This window comes from Monomorium pharaonis, chromosome 5, assembly GCF_013373865.1.
Source record: "Monomorium pharaonis isolate MP-MQ-018 chromosome 5, ASM1337386v2, whole genome shotgun sequence".
NCBI lineage: Eukaryota > Metazoa > Arthropoda > Insecta > Hymenoptera > Formicidae > Monomorium > Monomorium pharaonis.
In genome coordinates this window covers 27,738,649-27,757,818 of record NC_050471.1, presented here as the reverse complement: position 1 = coordinate 27,757,818, position 19,170 = coordinate 27,738,649, and the positions used below count along the sequence as shown (strand labels likewise).

The window sequence follows — 19,170 nt, the reverse complement described above, 5'->3', positions numbered from 1 at the left end:
TTTTCTCTTTCTTTATTTCTTGTTCCTATCGCCCGTTGCCTGGCATTGTGTTTAGGCTTTAACGTGAGGCCATTCGTCTCGCGAGCTAATGAAAATCGAGACTTTGCTCTCGCAGCGTCTCGTCGTTTCTCGTGCTCTCAAATTCCTTTCACATATTTTTAATATATATCTACATATTCCTTTGTATAAACATATTGCAGCGAAGTAAATATCTTCGGGAATGAAAGCGCGGCGCAAATATTATAGGATGTATACCGCTTATTTTGCAAAATTAACATCAGTAGAGAAAGAGAAGAAATATTGGTATTTATTAAACATTTCAGTATGATAGTCTCTTAAACACTAGCCAAACGTACAGTTTAAATAGTAGAATGCTCCAAAATTTTTGTAAAATTACAACTATAATAGTGGGCAATTTTGAGACCAACTATAATAGTTGTAAATTTTCTTGTGTAGGTAATTTTGTATAATAAATTTTGCAATAATTCCTTAATTTATTTTTTACACTTGTGTATACACTGTAAACAAATTTATGACAAATTAAATTTTTTTTATTTGTACACTGCAAAATTATAGACAAAAGTTATCTACTATTATAGTTGTAATTTTACAAAAATTTTTTACAGTGTAGATAAATCAGACGCAAAATGTATAATATACAAAAGTTATAAAATTAAAAAGTAAAAAATATTAAATCTAATAATAATAATAAATAATAATAAAAAAAAAAGGGAGAAAGAGAGGAAATCAAAAGACTCATTAATCCATTTATCTCATTAGTCTACTATCGATTAATTCACCACCTGCGCGAAAAGTCGGGCGAACGAAGGAAGGCGTTTTCGGAATTTCATTCGGGAAGTATTGATTGTCGTTGCGGAATTGCCGGATCATCGGAATGCAGTTGTCCGCCAGTGCATAATTCTTCGGCAGCGATCGCGTGGGAACTTTTCATTCGCGCAGCAATAAGATCACCTGGCTTTCGCTATCGTGCAATACAATTTATATTTTATATTTTAATACAATTGCAATTAAATTATAATATAATTACAATTAAATTTACAAAGTGAAATACGCGCGCGTAAAATACTTACCCAAATAGCACAGAGAGTTCAAAAAGAACTCAATTGTATGTCACCAATTATGAATTCTTTTTGAATATTTTCTTATAAAAATAATTCCTTTTGCATCTCAAAAAGAATTCATAATTGGTAACATAAAATTGAATTCTTCTTGAATCTCTGTGCTATCTGGGTATATAATTAAATTGAAATGTATTACGTAATTAATATTATAACGTGTGAACTTGCGTATGTATGTGTTATGAATGTCCCGCTCGATGTAACCGTGACATTGTTCATCGTGAATATGCAATTATGTTAATTCGCGCGTGGCGTCGCGCGCGCGCGCACAAGGTGTCCGATAAATCGCGATTTAATCGATCCAAGGACTAATCCTAGCCACAGAAAAATATTGCTTCTCCAAAAATAGTCGCTTAATTTTTCCCGCGTAAACGATAATCCGAGATGATTTTTACACCTCAGTTAAAAATCATTAATTTTAATTACATATCGTATATTGATTGTCCTAATTCATTAATTATGTATGTAGATTTGCTTAATTTCTCTTTAGAAAACAAGGAAAAAAAAAAGGGATTCTTGATGAAGTGAAGAAAAACTACTGCGACTTTATCTTCCTAATCGTGATGTTTCTATTGAAAGTTATTTTCCTTGGAAAAGCTATTGCACTAAGAAGATAAATTTGCTTTTTTTTTATTTTCTTCTACAAGGAGAAGAATCTTTCTCGATGTTTTTCGCTCCAAGATTCACTGAACATCCCGTATGCACGTGTGCATAAATACATGGCATCGTTTTTCAATCAGAAGCTGCCTAGTTCTTTTTTTCTTACAGGTGTCGCGCTCAAACTGGAATATCTGCATTTCCTCGCGCGTTGGAAAGTTTATTACCATTAAAGTGACAGATAAGACATTTATTATCTATCAACGGCGAGACGAAAACAAAAACAAAACCGCGCTCGACTATAATTGCATAATTAATAAATTACAAGGTACCAATGTAGGTAATATGTTACGAGTGATCGATTATGAGTCGAGGGGCGAGCGCGGTCTGCGGGGAGAAGCGGGGGGGAGGGGGGGGGAGATCCGCGCACTCGTCATCGGCTGGCGATTTTCGCGTTTAGATCAGCGCTTTTGTTACCGAGCGTTATCGATAACGGCCGCGCGCGAAGATATCGCTTATCCGCCACGGCCGGAGCGAAGATAAACGATAAATTTATCGGGGCGATAACGAGGGCAGAAACCGACGAGGTGCGAATGATCGGACAGTCTTCCGTGGTCCGGTGGTTAGCGCGGTTTCGCCAACCAACCCTCGGCAACGCGGATCGGATTGCTTCACCTTGCCGAGTTTCGGAAGTGGAAGCTGCAGCTAGAGATCTCTCTCTCTCTCTCTCTCCCCTTTTTCTCATCTAGACTCGCTCTCTATCTCTCTCTTTCTCTTTCTGCGCGTGATTGTCCCTTATCTATCGTTTGTCGGAGCGAGGCGAGCAAGGTCTTCTCTCCTCGATTATTATGCGATATACGGAAGCGGACCCGATGGTGGAGCAGAGCTACGCGCAGCAGCTCAACGACATGTCGGCGAACAATGGCGAGCAACAGTCGCAGGCGGCCGGTATCAGACAGATAAAGATATCACGTGTTTTATTGGGGGGAAAAACGTTTCTTTTCATTTCTTTTTTTGCGACCACCGTTTCTAGAAAGGATCGTAAACGCGCGTGCAGAGTCTTTTGCATTTACGAGCGTATTGAAATGATACGTGGAGATGAGGAGCGTTGCGTCGTGACGTAAAATGCAATGAACGATAAGGGGTTTGTCCTAACAGCACAAAGGAATACCAAGAATGCTCGAAGAGGATATCGCAAAAGTATATTGCTGATATCCTCAGAATGTTCGGGATATTCTCAGCTGCAGTACTGAGAATATTTCTGCGTCCGGTTTTTCCATTTTTTTTCTTAAGTACATAACTCAGAATATTTTGCACTGAGAATATCACGCAATGAGTACCGCTCACATTTATAGAATAATAACCATATTGTATATGTCCAATATGTTGCATGTATATTTTAGATTGCTGCTTACTTAACCAACAATTTTTTTTAAACAGACACTCTCCCATTTTGTTTGTAAGAACGATGCTGTAAGAAAGTAACTGATTATATTTAATGCAGTAACTGATTTTAATTTTTTAATAAAAGGTAAGGGTCGCTGGCAGCCGTCAAGGTTATGAGAAGTGATAATTTTAACTGCCGACCTTTATATTTTATCTAAAATTACACAGTGAGAAAGATTTCTTTAGATATAATAAACAGTTTTGTTCGACTATTCCAAAGCATATATATTTCTTTGGTTTTAATAAATTTTAAACAGATTTCTTTAGATTTAGTAAAATTTATTAGAAACAAAGAAATATATGTTTTAGAATGGTCGAACAAAACGGTTATAAATTTTCTATAAGTCTGAACACGCAAAAATAGTCTTTTATGTAAGAGATTACAGCAATCAAATTAGATCATTTAAATTACATATTTTAACTAAATACAGACTATAAAATTGATTATATGTGTTTAGAGTAGAAAATTAAGTTTTAAACAAACAAAAAGCAATTTATCAACAAAAAAAAGTGTTTAAAACCAAAAGTACTTAAAAAAAAAAAGAAAATTTATCATTTACAAAGCTGAGAAAAAGAAATTATAATAAAAAGAAACGGTGAAAACTCCACTTCTATGAAGATAATGCTTATCGACATATAATCAGTGGACTAATCATGAGCATTGAGCTTCAACATGAAAAGGCCTCACGTTATCATTACAGTTATTTAAAAATAAGAAAAAGAAAAGAAACGCCAGTTTGTTACTAAAAGGAGTAACGCGTTACTTCTCGACCCTTGATTTTTTTCTTCTTTTTTTTTTCGGGGGTTTCGCCAGCCTCATCGAGCACGGCGACACAGACGGAGGTGATGGAACTGCGGGAGAGCGTACCGGTTGTTTACGCGAGCAGCACTGTCATCACGGCCCAACCGGGAGGTAAATACACTACTTTCCGTCTAATAATAAAACAACCGGCCATTAACGCCGGCGGAATAATAACCACGGGGAGCACGTTCTTTTTCTCTCTTCGCGCTGCATAAATAAAAATTTAAAATAGAAATTAAAACCGGTATTCATAATCAAACTTTATTTTAAGACCTAAGTAACGTCTTGAGATGCTAATATGACTCTGTGACTGATAACATCTTAAAACGGTCTTAAATGTAAAAATTATGAATATGAATACCGGCTTAAGATAGTCGTCTGGTTTTCCTGCAGACACGTTGGTTAAGAATGTCTTTGATTTTTTACACGTTAAAGAACTCATTGAGATAAAATATTTATTTCCGCCAAGGATAAAACAACACATAAAAAATAACGTAAATGTTGCACAATGGTACTTGACCAATTACGTAATTCAGGAGTTGTGGGAATAGTGTCGAATGGACCAGAACAAAGAGATCAGAGCAAAATGCGTTATACAAAAAAAAATTTTTTTTATATAATGCAATTGCGGTTGTCAAAGCAAAATTTTATTAAAAACTTCTGCAATTTTAATTTTAAGGGAAAAAGTTTAGCTTATTCAAATGGACACTTTAATAAAACCATTATTTCTTTAAATTAATTGAAGTTAATTAAATTAGCTCATACATTTATTAATTATTAATAATTAATAACTGTATTAAATTGTATACATTGTAACATAACAACAATTTTACAATATTTGGTTGATTGCGTAACACGATGAAATCGATCGCTCGATAAAGAGTTGCGCACTCAATAACATTTACGAATAACAGCTTTTAATTGTCCATGCGAATTATCGCACTGCATTTGCAGAAGGCGAGGGCCGGTTCCCTCGTAGGCCAATTCCCATCAATACCATAGACTGGGTTACAATACCTGGGAACCAGTTGAACCCGATCTCCGGCACCCAGTTCCTGGAAGGTGTCGAGCAGTTGGAAATTCAGCAGGTTATTGATTTGAGTACTCGTACGTATTTAGCGCACCATGGCATGCGCCAGCTTTCTGCCCTAAACAATTTTAGTAAAGAAGCTAGAAGATATTTATATTATAATACATATTGAAATAAATAACATATTATTAAGTAGAATAGATGTAGCTGGTGAAAATAAAAATCGCATAAATTTAATGTAAGGGAAGAGTAACAGAGAAGCGAAATTGAAACTTTTAAGAGAAACCGTTCAGCTCTTGAAAACGTATGCCTTTTATGTTTTATTTTGTATCAATTTGCACTTCGATTTTTATTTTCGCCAAGACACAAATATACTTATTTGTGTAATATTATTTAAATATTAATAACATTTTGGACTTTTATAATATTGAAAAAGATATCACGAGACTTACGTCGTTTTTTTTTTTTTAGACTTTTGTCATCTATCATATTAATAAATAATTATTAATAACAACATAAAATAAACAATAATAAGCAATTAATTTTTTAGTTATATTGGCTTCATTTACAGATTATAGAAAAATTAAATTCTATTTTAGAGAATTTGTTACACATAGTAGATAATATAATTACATTTTATATGTATAGAAGATGTAAAACGTGCATAGCACGCCATTCTTTTACGCGAAATGCTCGGCAGTGCTCGGCAGAACGGACAAGGGTACTCAGTACAGGGTGAAGGTACCGCGCGCGGAAACGCTGTTCCTCGCCATGGAATCCAAGATGGAAACGCAATCGCGATTGTGCGGCTGGTACAAGGGCTTCGTGTTGAACGTTCTGGATCAATGTGGCGAGACCGCTTTCGTAATCCGAAAGGATCCGAGCCTGCTGCACGTGCCGGGCTCTCGACAGGCAAGTCTTGGCACGACAAAGATGTACCGTAATAGATAATATTACACATCCCCGTAATTATTCCGGATTATTGGCATGATTGCAGGAGGATTATTAACATCTTAATTATACTGCAAACTCTCGAAGCTTCTTATGCGTGATTTATCCCTTTGTGTTACGAATCTTTGTATCGGAATAATTTTCGTGAAACTTTTGTGCCCACGAAATTTTCGTGTCGCTAATTACGAATCCAAGATTAAATTTTTAAAATTCAAAATTCAAATTTAATCCTGTAATTTAGAACTTTTTTAATTTTTATAAGAAGTACGTGGAGCTTCTTTTCTAATGTGTGACTAAAGTTTTGAATTTAAAAATCTAACATGGCGAATGAAAAATTAAAAAATAATATCATTAATTTAGGATTTCTAGGTTTATTTTTGCTAAACAATTCTATCTATTTTAAAAATTTTTATCCGCCATTTTGATTCTCTTGGACTTTAAGTACTCGAAGTTGTTGGTCTCAGATTCGAATATAACGATTAGAAAAAATCCAGAAAACATTTTAAAATAATGAAAATATCCTTTGTTGTTTTTTCTCTACTTATTTGTGTTAAATTTTTTGCCCTTTTGATGCCTCAAAAATAGCAAAGATGCAATTATCGACCAGTTAATGCTCCGGTTGACGTTTCACAAACAAAGATGTCATTAAAGATATAAATTGAACCGCGCTCAATGCGTTCAATTAAATTATTAATCCTGCTGTTCTGCTCGAGTTTGTATGACCCATCTCTCTTTCTCATAACAAAGTAATTCTTTCTAATCCATAATTTCTATAAATCATAAATTAATGTTTGACAATTTTATTAGACAGATATTTTTCTACAATACAAAATTAAACAATATTTTTGCGAAAAAAGAATCAGTTATGTGCATTTTCATTTGACTTTTTTGTTTTATCTACGATATAAGACGGTTCAATTCACCTTGAAGCCTCTTCAAAGATTAACAAAAATTTTCTGTGGAGAACACATCGTTCAATTGCTGCAACAACGATATAACTGAAAAAAACAAAAATTATTAAAAAAACCAAGTTTCCCGTTTGTACGTTTTGCATTAATAAACTTTAATATCATTTTTAATGCAATTTTTGTGTAATAACTGATTGTAAAAGAATCAAAGTACCATTCAATGTAAAACTTTTCATTCAGTTTCTTATTTTTTATCAGAATTCTATTTTCTTTGCAAATAACTGGAAAATGACACTTTTTTTTTTTGTAAATCGCAAGCACGCGATGTATAAATAATACGTACATCGCCGTATTGAAATAGAAGTGCGAATACGCGAGGAATTTGAATACGAGCGGAACGGCAGGTTTAGTCTTCAAGTATTGACGTGTCGGATCTTGAAACGGGAGACGAGTGATGGACGTTTCTATGTTCCCGCTTGATCCCTTCATTCTTCGTATTTTTCTGTAGAAAATTACTGTGGAAAGCGCGAATCTCATCGGCAGCGTGGAGAAGAACTTCAGCCTGCTGGGGCCGAACTTCACCGTCTACAACGCAACCAACGAGCCGCTCTGCAACATCTACGGACCGAACGTTTGCGACTGTTGCATGTACAAGGAAGCGCAGTTCCAGGTGAGCGGAATCACATTCACATGATATACACATTAAATAAAATATCGTGAACAATCGACTTAGATACTTAGATTTATAATGTGGATAATAGACCTGAATTGCACATAATTGCCTCGCGTTATCCTTTGTCAATTTTTTAAAACTCTTAGTCGTTATATAACAAATTAACAATTTTATTATGTGTGTAATATTATATGTATTAAAATTTAATGGTACACTTTTATTCATTTTATTGACATTTATTAATATTTTACAAAAGGACTGTAAATAATTTTATTATTTTATTAATATTTTATACTTACATGCAGAACTTCGTCTACCTTTTTTTTTTAAGGTCATATCAATAGATGGGTCGCGCCAAGTCGCATCGCTGATGCATCAATGGGATCACTTGGCGGTCGATTATATCCTGCTGCTTACATTTCCGATAGAAACAGACGTGAGATTGAAGAGTTTGCTCCTCGGCGCGTCGTTCTTGATAGTGAGTGATCGATTTTTTATTTTACTTTGACAATCAATTTGATTTTTTTCTGATTTTTTTCTAGCGGAACGGCATACAGTAAGAAAAAAGTTGTTTGATTAAAATTTTCATCACAATTAAATTTCTTCAGTTCAAGTTTATGTGTTTAAGTTAAATACAAAAAAAATCGTCGCGTAACATTTATATAACATGTAACATTATATGTTGACAATAACAGTAAGTTAATTATTCGCTATATAGATCGAAATAGGAAAAATTAACTTTATCTTTACGATTGTAAATTTGACAATTAAATATATATTTATTTACAATGATATCTCTGTGTTTCAGGAATACCTGTATTTTCATCGAATAAGAAGAGCGACCAGGAGTTAGAAATTGATTCTAAATAATTGGAATTTTTTAAATTTTGCTAACAAGATTTTCTTCGCAAATTGTAGATTGTTCATAATTGATACTTTTTAACAAATTTAGGTTCATATATAATTTACACAACCTTACATAAATTTACATTAATCTTATATAATGAATTTTATATGAGTGATAACAATTTGCAAAAAGTTATTATATGTATAGATATTGTAATTCATTGATTTTAATAACGAGACAAATACTCACTGTAAAAGTGTGCAAGATACAAATGTGGTTTCTAAGATTTCTGAGAAATGCGCAAAATGTCTTTTAATGGATTTTTCGAAGTTTGAAACGAGATAATTGATGACAATATCCGCTCTTTCGGGAAGCTGATAACTAAGCGGCATCGTCATTATAATTTATACAAAAATATTCCTTGAAAGAAATATTTCTTTATTTTTATTTATTCTATCGTCAAAGAAACCAAATGTGTGCCTTTTATATATGCGCGCCCAGATAGTTTAATATACCTTGATGTTGTAACAACCAATTTAGACTAACTCGAAACAAGATAAAATAGCATTATGTCTATTAAGTGAATTGTGAAGTTTTATTTTTAACAATGACAAATTAATAGCAACATGTCAGGATCAACTTGCTATCAACCATTGGTTGTTGTCATATTGCTTCTATATCGAAAAACAATATAACATATCAATATTTGTATTGCTGATTTGTTTGTTTTCTAAAATTTTCTCAACTGATTGCATGTTTAAGTAATCATGCTGGATTTGTAATGTGTTTTATTTCGATGTCATCAAATGTATAACAAATATATAAAAACATGCAATGGGTTGATTATCTCTCCCGATAGGAAGATTTTGCAAACATTGCACAATAATGGCATTAAAAATTGTGCTAAGATAATTCGCCATTACGCAACAATTTTGTCAGAATATAATTTTTAAATAATATTTGTTAAAAATTAGACAAATATTGAAACATAAATAATTTGCAGTTGTTTCAGCATTTAAGATTATCACATTATAATCTTCAATATTTTCACAATGTAATGCAGCAATAATAATGTGCAATATTTACAGCATTTAATCTTCAATATTTAATTCAAAATTAATATCAAAAGGTATGAATTTTAACAAATATCGTTTATTCACTAGACTAGATTTAATAAAGATTAAAAAAGAAGCACTTTATCTGACAGATTAGTTGCGTCCGTTGAAGAGTTAAGTATTTTATTGGTAGTAATAGCAGTCAGAAACTCTTAAATCATTCCTACATTATAATGCACAAATCTTGAAACATGCAATATTACACATTTCATGTTTCAATATTTGTGCATTATAATTTAGGAATAATTGGGGAATAATTTGAGTCTTTTGTGCACAATTATATTTCGAAATGTTTTAATCATGTTACGACTGAAATATTTTTCTCAATTATTGCACAATTTATTTCTAAATTTAATTTTGCAAATGTGCTGTTAAGATGATTCGCCATATCGCTATTGTTATGCCAACATATCATTTCAAAATTTAATTGCGCAAACATTTCTTAATGTTTTACAAAAGGTTAACGTTTCTACATCTATTTTCTCAACTGTGCCCTTATAATGACGGGATTATAAATCTTTTACAATTCTTTTGTCATACAATTTTATAAATCTTTTCCTATCGGGGTCAGAATGCTACCTCGCGCCTGGGTCATCTGAGCGCCAATTTACACATATCCGTAACGTGTCAGTGCCGTATCAGTACCGTGTCAGTGACATCCGTGACATTTCTGTCATCAAATGACCGTTTCCACGTATCCGTGTAATTTGCATCTATATACAAGATTTAATCCTAAAAAAGTGATACGTGTAAATTGACCTTTATATATGCAAATATGAAAAAATTATATGTTGTTAACAAATTACAAAAAATAATCATAATAAAGACTTCTAGAGTAAACAAATTGCTTACTTAAGTGTTTCTCGTTTGATACGAGCAACTAAGTAACTATTATCATGTTAATGTAAAATTAAGAGCGCAATTTTATGTGCCATGAAATGCTTGAAGTGAGAAAAAGTATGACACATATATAAATTATATATATTGTTATAAAATATATCCAAACAAAATTACTGTTTTTAAGTTAAAAAGACGCCAAGTGTGTGTTGTGTGTGTGCGCGCGCGCGTGTATGCTTCTTTAAAGAAAATGCTACTATATATTTAGATTTATATGTTATATAAATCTAAATAATAATATTCTCTACAAAAACAATGATATGAAGTAAATGCACCAACTATAAAAATTTATATTTATACAAAATTTATTTATTGTTACTTTGTAATATTAAAATGTTATATTCATTAATATAATTCTTTATATACATATTATTAAATACTATATATTATTATAATGATAAGGTATTTCAATTAACATATTGACATTATAGAAAAACCAAAAAAAGCATAATAAAAATAAATGTTTTATAAAAAAAAACTTGGCGCTGCTTTAGAGGACTAGTGAAAATGTTTTATTGTAATATTAATAATAAATAATATAAATTGTTCATTACATGCTATGTGGACAATGAATTGCTGCTAGGATTATTTTTATTAGTTATAAAAAAAATTATTTTAACTGAATTATGTATAACGAGCAAGTCCCAGACTTGCACACAATGTAAAACGAGCATGACCAATCAAATGAATTTACGTTAACTAAGCAATCGGATTAGTGTTATAAAACATTTGTAAATATAATTAATCTATATACATATTTACAAAAATGCATATTTACTTAATTATATGCTAAATTATAATGCAAATAATATTGCAACATAAAGTATTACACAACACTAATATACAAAATTTTAAATAAAATATTAAACAATATATTATTTAAAATAATTATAAAATATTGATATCTCAAACTTCAATTTGTCTAATTCTTGACATATTTAAGTTTAACAAATGTTATTAAAAAATTTTATTCCGATAAAACTGCTGCTTATAAAGTATCATTTTGATAAAATTTTTCAAAATTTTTATTAATTTATATAAACGTCACTATTATACAATATTTGTATACAATGAATAATAATCTATCATTTTAAGGTATGGAAAGATTAATTAATAATCAAACGACATCTAAAATACTTAAAATTGATGCGTATATTCTGTTTTCCTTTTTCGTCTTATATACATCGCCTTTACTGAACTCTCTTATATGATTTTTAGTACGTAATAATATTTACAATATAATAGATACAAATTCATTAAAAAGAATTACTGACTTACAAGGGAACCTCGCGAAATCGAAAATTCAGATTTTAATGAAACTTGGCATAAATGTAGAGGGGGTGAATGTTTTTATATGAAATATTTTTTCCCGGAGAATAAAATCGAAAATAAAAAATATTATTAAATTAAAAATATGTTAAAGACTCTAATGCGAGTTACAGATCATCTAAATCTCCAGATTAGACTTAAATAACTTCTATGGAAGTCTCAATTAATAGTTGATTTAAACTCTCTTCTTTTTAGACGTATTTTAAATTTAAACTGACTCACCACATCGTTATTTGCTTACTTGTCGTAATTCCGAGTTTGCGCAATATCGTCTCCTCCCTCCCCCCCCTTCCTTTGCCTATCGCGATTATTTGACATGGTCTCTCTTCCGTGCGTTCTTCGGTCTCCATCTCTTCAACTCTCTAGTCTTTGGAACAAAAGCTTGTCGGGTATTCTGGGAGAAGAGTTAGAGGAGTGAGGCAGGTCGCGACGGTGAGAACCGGCAGAATCTAGACATATGTGATCACGCAACGAAGACACTTGTATTTTGTAACATTTTTCTTCTTCCTTATCGTTACCTCGGATGTTAAAATTTTCGGATTTTCTACAGGCCTGTTCTCTGTCGCTGCACTGCTGTACTGCAGGTTAAAATGAGAAAAATATATTGGTCTTATTCTAAACTTACTGCACCGGTGCAGCAGTGCAGCGACAAAGAACAAAGCCTAATAGTGCACGTGAATCATAATTGTGTAACTGGGAAGTAGCCAACTACAAGCAAAAAGGTACTTTTGCCGCCCATGCATATACACGTCGCCTCGTGTATAGCGTGATTAGGCCGGTTCTTTTTCGCTGCACTGGTGCAGTAAGTTAAAATGAGAAAAAATATATTTGTCTCACTCTAACCTGTTGCACCAATGCAGCAGCAGAGCGAAAAAGAATAAGCCAATTGAAAGAACCGGTTCCTCTTTTTTTTTTTCTTCTTTTATTAAATTTCGCGATGACAGAGCGCCGCTTAAGTGCAGTTCTAACCAAGTACTTCTTTGGAGAACATTCTCGTCGTGTGTGTGCGTGATATGCCGATAGTGTATTTTTTCTTCGTACAATCGATAACGATTTATCTGTATGCGTATAATGTCCGTGTGCAATAGCGTATGCAAGGAAAAGTGAAAGAGGGCACTAGCGCCACTAGCTCTTTCCCAAGTTTTGGCAAAAAAAAGGAAGAAGAATTATAACTTTTCGACCGACCTAGGTTAAGTTAATTGCTTCGAGACCGATTAACCCGTAGGAAAAAATTATGCAAAAATTCATGCACAAAAATATGCAATTTTTTGTACAGTAATTTTTGCATAATTTTTTCCTACGGGAATGACTTCATAAGGCCAATCACAGTTGTTCCATTCTTCTGAAGAATGAAACAATTGTGATTGCCCTGCATAAAACGTGGGATTAAAAAGAATTTTAAAATATTAACATTTCAGTTCTAAAGAAAAAAAAAACCTGAGACGGTTAACCCGATCGAAAACGCCATTAGATTATAAAGATCATTTCTATGACGAAGAGTTAAATGCTCATTGATTATTTGCATACTTTGCCCACGTTATTAAATTTAAAAAAAAAATAGAAACTTAAAGAATTGAAATTAACAGAAGTATTAAGAAGTTGAAATTTTCTTTCTAACAATGAAATTATACCCAATAGGGACAGGAATTGATGTATTCGTCACGTGAACTATTCAAGTGGAATATATTATGTCGAGTGGACAGCTCGATAACGGTATTAAAAGGTTCCTGTAGAAATCTAATCGGTTTTCTTCATAATATCCACGTATACTTTTAACGGATAAGAAAATGTTTCGCATAAATTTGGATTTTTATGTATTCTACTCCAACTAAATATTCATGAAATATACTTTGTACTGTCAAAACACGTTGAAAAACATTAAAAAACTAAATTTTGAAGACTCACCTCATCAAGGAATTCTCTCGTTAAAATACGGAAAGACTAATGTTGCACCTTTTATTCTACTTCATGATTTTTACTTACGAGAAATATAACTCGCCTATTTATCGGCGAGCACAAATAAATTATTTGTACAATGTAGATTGTACAGGATGTATAGGAAAATTGATGTGAATTTATTTCGTGTTGGCATATCTTTGATCTCCGTGTAGTTGATCATCCGCCATGTAAAACTCAGAATCGAAGAAATCCTATATAATAAATAATAATCTTTTTTTCTATTAGAGATGTTTTTTCTTTTAAAATTTTTTCTAAAATACAAATTAATAAATAAAATTAATGTGAAAAACTAATAAAATTTAATAACTAAGTTAAAAATTAAATTTAAAAGTTGTAAAATTTATCTTATAAGAAAAAATTATGCAAAAATTACTGCACAAAAAATTGCATATTTTTGTGCATGAATTTCTGCGGTTTTTACAGATTTTTGTACAAAGTTTTCGCCTTCAGAAAACATTACATAAAATTCTGCAAAATATTGTGCAGAAAAATTCTGAAAGCGAAAACTTTATACAAAAATCTGTAAAAACTGCAGAAATTCATGCACAAAAATATACAATTTTTATGCAGTAATTTTTGCATAATTTTTTTCCTGCGGGATGTTCCTGTTATGTTGTATTGTTTCATTGGATTCGAGTCAAAACAAAAGTTGCGCAAGAGGATCTGCGTGATTCCGCGTTTTTTCGCGAGGTAAATCTATTGGTTAAGGACATAGAAAAACTTAAGCAGTTAACAATGTCAGAAAATCGTCTCAATTAACCATGTATGCTAAATGTATACAAAAATGATGAAATATTGAGAAAGTTTACTCGAAAATTCTCGAAAAATGACTTTAATATAATTACTATACGTCATTAAATTTTACATGAATATCAATTTTTTCTTCTTCTCTAACTGAAATCCTGATTATGCAGATGTGTGTGTTTATTGTAAATAAAAATTGATATTATGCATTGTTTGACGCATCCGTTTAACTTTTTACATATACCAATGTGCAAATTAATTATCGATTATAATTAATTCATGCATTATATTAGATGCTCAACAAATACCAAGCATAATATAAATGTAATGCTAATAACACAGATATATCACGTGTATATTATATCTACGTTATTTATATTCTTGTTTAACATATGGTGAACAATAAAGATAAATAATGCGTCATATACATATATTATACAGAACGTCAGAGAATGTCGTAAGAATAATAATAATAGATATTCCTTTTTTATTAATACTTTTTTTATCATGTGGCCTTAAATATATAAGAAATGTTAAGAAGACTTAAAAAAATATGCCTATTTTTTAATTAATTTCTTTATAAATTTTTATCCACTATTCATTTGCTTTTTATTAAAAAAATTATTTATTAAATTAACATGTTCCATATCGTGTCATTTTTGCTCGATTTCAGACCATTTGATATTTAAATTAAACATATAACATATATCATAAAATTTTTTATTATATATTATCATCGATAAGTAAGTAGTTATATACATTATTTTTTATATTACCTCTTTTTTTGGTGCTAATATATTTTTCAGTCTTAAATTTTTGTAAAATATATGCTTTGAACGCACACTTAAATAAATATACCAAGATATATTACATGTTGTATACGCGTGATTCAAATGGAAACTTTGAATGTATACTATCGGTATAAAATAAAAAAATAAAAATAAAAATAAAGAGAAATAAAATACATATTTCTGAAACTATAATAATTTTAAAGTAAAATAAAAATTTTTCAACTTTTCATTTAACCCAATATTTAATTTTAAAAGAACCTTTTAAGCCTTGTTGATTTTTTTTATAAATAATTAAAATTACTCGCAAAAAGTCATGAAACCGAAGAAAGAAACGCAATTACCTGAGGAAACATAATTATGTGTATAGATATATTCAAGTAACTAATAAAATGGTATCTAGTAATGAGAATTTCTATTTTTTTGCAGAAGTTCTTTCGTGTCGCCGATAATTTAAGTACAGTTAAGTATGGATCTATTTATAACCATCGGTTTACTAGTTGTAATCTACTACGTCATTTATCTCATTCTTCCTCTCTTCTTGGACTGCGACATACTGCTCGCTTTTAAGGAGAATTGGGGCAAGCCAGTATGTAAGTACATCCATTTTTACATATGCTTAAAAAAAAATTACGAAAAGCTTTTTGCTAGTCGAGTCAAAGTCAAACAGTCGCATAAATACAAATTCAATTTATACAGTACCTGTAATAGAATTCGAGATCTAATATGTAATTTCAAATAAATGGTAGATGAAGGTTCCCTCCAGGTCAAATAATATATAAAAATTTGTTGATAAAAAGGAAACACTCCAATAACGTTATCTCTTTACAGGAAAAAAATTATTGAAATGCAAAACAGGCTATGAAAGATAAAAAAATAGTTCAATATTAATGAGAAATTTTCACGCACTATTAGAATAAAAATTTTTTGTTACACGTGCCTGTAACCATCCATTACGCATCTTTTGGTCGAAAAATCGGCATTTTCCTACGGAACAGTTTATTCAATAATTTGACCCTAATAAAATATATAATAAATATTAAATTATATTAATATAATAATATAATAAAACACAGCCACACAAAAAAGTGGTCTGGCCTGTATACCAAACTTGTGTATTCCTATAGATTTTGGCCTGCTGAATCCAAATCTAATGTCAGAATTGGTAGATTTGTTCGCTGTTTCGAGGAAACCTCAAAAAACATCAGTAAAAGTGTTCGTTTTGTGGATTTTCGAGGTTTCCTTTTTTGAGGTTTCCTCGAAACAGCGAACCAATCTACCAATTCTAACATCAGATTTGGATTCAGCAGCCAAAATCCATAGGAATACATGAGTTTGGCATACAAGCCACATCACTTTTTTGTGCGACTGTGTTTTTTATGTGTTATATATTTATATATAATTTTATATTCTATTTATTGTACATTTCTCACTATAAATATAAAATTTTCTTTAAATCTATCGCGAGTTATAAATCGCTTAAGGCCCACATATTCGACTAAATAAACGCTTAAATCAAATTGTACGCTCAAATTTCGTTTACGTTGTCACAGCTTCGCTGAAAGGAAAAACAGTATGGATAACGGGCGCATCTTCCGGTATCGGAGAACATTTGGCTTATGTGCTGGCCAGAGCGGGCTGCAAATTAATGCTGTCCGCCCGGAGGACCACTGAATTAGAACGAGTAAAAAAAACATGTTTGAGAGGTATAATTTGCCCTTTTTTGCCTTTCTTTTTGTAAAAGAATTTTCGCATTAATAATCCTCGTCGATTATTTTAATTTATGCGATTTGAATTTTCTTTCGGAATATATGGAATTGTATCAACTTGTTACTGCAAGTGATATTCGTCCCTAATAATAAAAAATTATATAAACTAAAGCTTATAAAATACTGTTACCAAATTTTAATCAATATTCCGTTTACTTTTTAGAGAGCAAATATTTGACTGATAACGATGTGGAAGTCTATCCTATGGACATGTTTGATTTCGAATCACATGAGAAAGCATTTCAACATCTGATCAACAAATTCGGCAAGGTACACATTTTTTACAACACAGATCAATATATGGTTTATTGATTTTTTAATCAAAATCCTGTTGCATAATCTTTGCACGTTATTTGATACTTTTATTTTAAGATACTAAAATATTTCGTTATTTAAAAAATTAGAACATTTTGTAAAGTAGACAAAAATAGAATCTTTTAATAATTAAACACTTATAATTTTAGTTTATTATACCTCGAAGGTCTTATCGCGAGCCTTTCTACGTTTCAGTTGGACATACTCGTCAACAATGCCGGCCGCAGTCAAAGAGCGAGATGGGAGAACATCGACATAGAAGTCGACAAAGAAATGTTTTCTCTAAACGTATTCTCTGTCATTTCCTTGAGCAGATTAGCAGTCAAACATTTTCTAAGTGTAGAAGGCGAGGGTCATATCGTTAATACGTCAAGTTTAGCGGGAATTGTAGGGGTACCGATGTCGGCGACCTACTGCGGCACTAAACACGCCCTACACGTAATCATCTTCAAAACATAACTTCCTCTCGTTGAACCCGCGACTTATACCCGATAAATTCGCGACTTCGCAAAACTCTTTCCTGCCACACATGTTTCAATGATAGTATATACTTTTGCAGGGCTATTTCAAGCCATTTTTCATGGAACATCCTAAGAACATCAACATTACAATGGTTTGCCCGGGTCCGATACAGACCGACTTCCTGGCCGAGAGTTTCACGGAGAAACCTGGTGAGGTATGTGCCTAGTGAAAATCGTCGAGACATAAAATAATGAAATTTTTTAAGACCACATAAGGTTCATAATTTTTTAAAAATAAAATTATATGCTTTATTTTACATAATATGACTCTTCTAATTACTTTGTATATAATAGTATTAGAGTTATAACTATAAAAAATTAATTAAGTTAATGAAATTAGTTTATACTTTATTTTATTTATTATACTAAATTAAGTTTATACTTTATTCTGGCATATCTTGACGTAAAATAGAAAATATCTACTTGCTTGAAACTTGATTTTTTCATCATTCTTAATCTAACTTTTGTTTAGAATTATCAAAATTTATCAAAAATGAAAAAAAACACGCTGTTGCTTTTCAAAAAAATTTCTATGCAGTGCATACTTTTTGAAAGGCAACTAAAATTAAGCATTTCTGTGAGGTAACAATATATGTGTGCACAAGTATACTATTTGCTGATTGAACGTTATGTGATCTTTTAGAAATATGGTGTAGCAACGGACGTATCCAAGAGCAAAATAAGCGCGGAACGCTGCGCAAGTTTAATGGGCGTCGCGATTGCAAATAAACTGGACGAAGTGTGGATCGTCAAGAAAGTCCCATTAGTAATTTTATACCTGAATTATTGTTTTCCGACTTTCACGAGATGGTATGTATCTCTATCGTGCACGCTGAATAGATCAAGATTCTTTTTTTTTTTTTTTACAGAAGTAGAACTTTTACAATTAAATTCACCTTTGATAAATTATAAATCGCGTAGAATTGTTTATTGTTTTACAGAAAGCATTTATAAAATCAGATTGAAGCCCTATCTAAAGTGAGCTTTATACATGTAATTTAAAAAATCGAAAAAGAAAAACGAATTTTTTGCCGATTATTGCATTATTCTGATTGTATTTTTTTTCTTTTTACAAAGGTTAATAAAGACTTTAGGTGCACGATATATGCTAAAATTACGAGATGCTAACGCTTCCGAGAAGAAGAATTAATCCCGTTATCATCCTTATTAAATAATGATGATAATAACTATTTTTGCCTTCATGTTTCGCCAAAATGTTATTCACATGCATGCAAGCTGCACGAAGATTTTTGTACAATATATTTTAGATAAAATAATAAAAATATAAGATATAAAAAAATTAACTGGTACTCATTGAATATAAATTTCTCCGTGACTTT

The 19,170-nt window shown here is 31.4% G+C and overlaps 2 protein-coding genes across 4 annotated transcripts; both read left to right on the top strand.

Moving 5' to 3' along the window:
- The first annotated feature begins 2,190 nt into the window (after nt 1–2,190).
- On the top strand, nt 2,191–10,320 carry LOC105829648 (phospholipid scramblase 1). The gene is made up of 7 exons (XM_012668670.3): nt 2,191–2,684; nt 3,997–4,095; nt 4,939–5,091; nt 5,715–5,926; nt 7,382–7,543; nt 7,878–8,024; nt 8,355–10,320. Exons 1-7 carry the CDS (start codon nt 2,585–2,587, stop codon nt 8,397–8,399), a joined length of 918 nt encoding a protein of 305 aa, XP_012524124.1. The 5' UTR covers nt 2,191–2,584; the 3' UTR covers nt 8,400–10,320.
- A 1,717-nt stretch (nt 10,321–12,037) lies between these two features.
- LOC105829647 (dehydrogenase/reductase SDR family member 7) lies at nt 12,038–19,130 on the top strand. 3 transcript variants are annotated; one of them, XM_012668668.3, is made up of 8 exons: nt 12,038–12,166; nt 15,655–15,818; nt 16,779–16,931; nt 17,158–17,264; nt 17,505–17,747; nt 17,869–17,985; nt 18,474–18,640; nt 18,908–19,130. In XM_012668668.3, the coding sequence occupies exons 2-8, from the start codon at nt 15,695–15,697 to the stop codon at nt 18,978–18,980; spliced, it is 984 nt and encodes a 327-aa protein (XP_012524122.1). In that variant the 5' UTR covers nt 12,038–12,166; nt 15,655–15,694; the 3' UTR covers nt 18,981–19,130. The 3 variants fall into 3 exon arrangements, with proteins under 3 accessions (XP_012524122.1, XP_028046820.1, XP_012524123.1); XM_028191019.2 differs by having other exon boundaries at nt 18,772–19,130; XM_012668669.3 differs by lacking the exon at nt 12,038–12,166 and adding an exon at nt 12,173–12,456.
- Nucleotides 19,131–19,170: the final 40 nt, after the last annotated feature.

Coding starts and splice junctions, on each gene's coding strand:
- LOC105829648 (XM_012668670.3), top strand. CDS start 2,585: ATGCGATATACGGAAGCGGACCCGATGGTGGAGCAGAGCTACGCGCAG. Junction 2,685..3,996: donor GCAACAGTCGCAGGCGGCCG/GTATCAGACAGA, acceptor GGGTTTCGCCAG/CCTCATCGAGCACGGCGACA. Junction 5,092..5,714: donor GGTTATTGATTTGAGTACTC/GTACGTATTTAG, acceptor AATGCTCGGCAG/TGCTCGGCAGAACGGACAAG.
- LOC105829647 (XM_012668668.3), top strand. CDS start 15,695: ATGGATCTATTTATAACCATCGGTTTACTAGTTGTAATCTACTACGTC. Junction 16,932..17,157: donor AAAAAAAACATGTTTGAGAG/GTATAATTTGCC, acceptor TTTACTTTTTAG/AGAGCAAATATTTGACTGAT. Junction 18,641..18,907: donor TTTCCGACTTTCACGAGATG/GTATGTATCTCT, acceptor CTTTTTACAAAG/GTTAATAAAGACTTTAGGTG.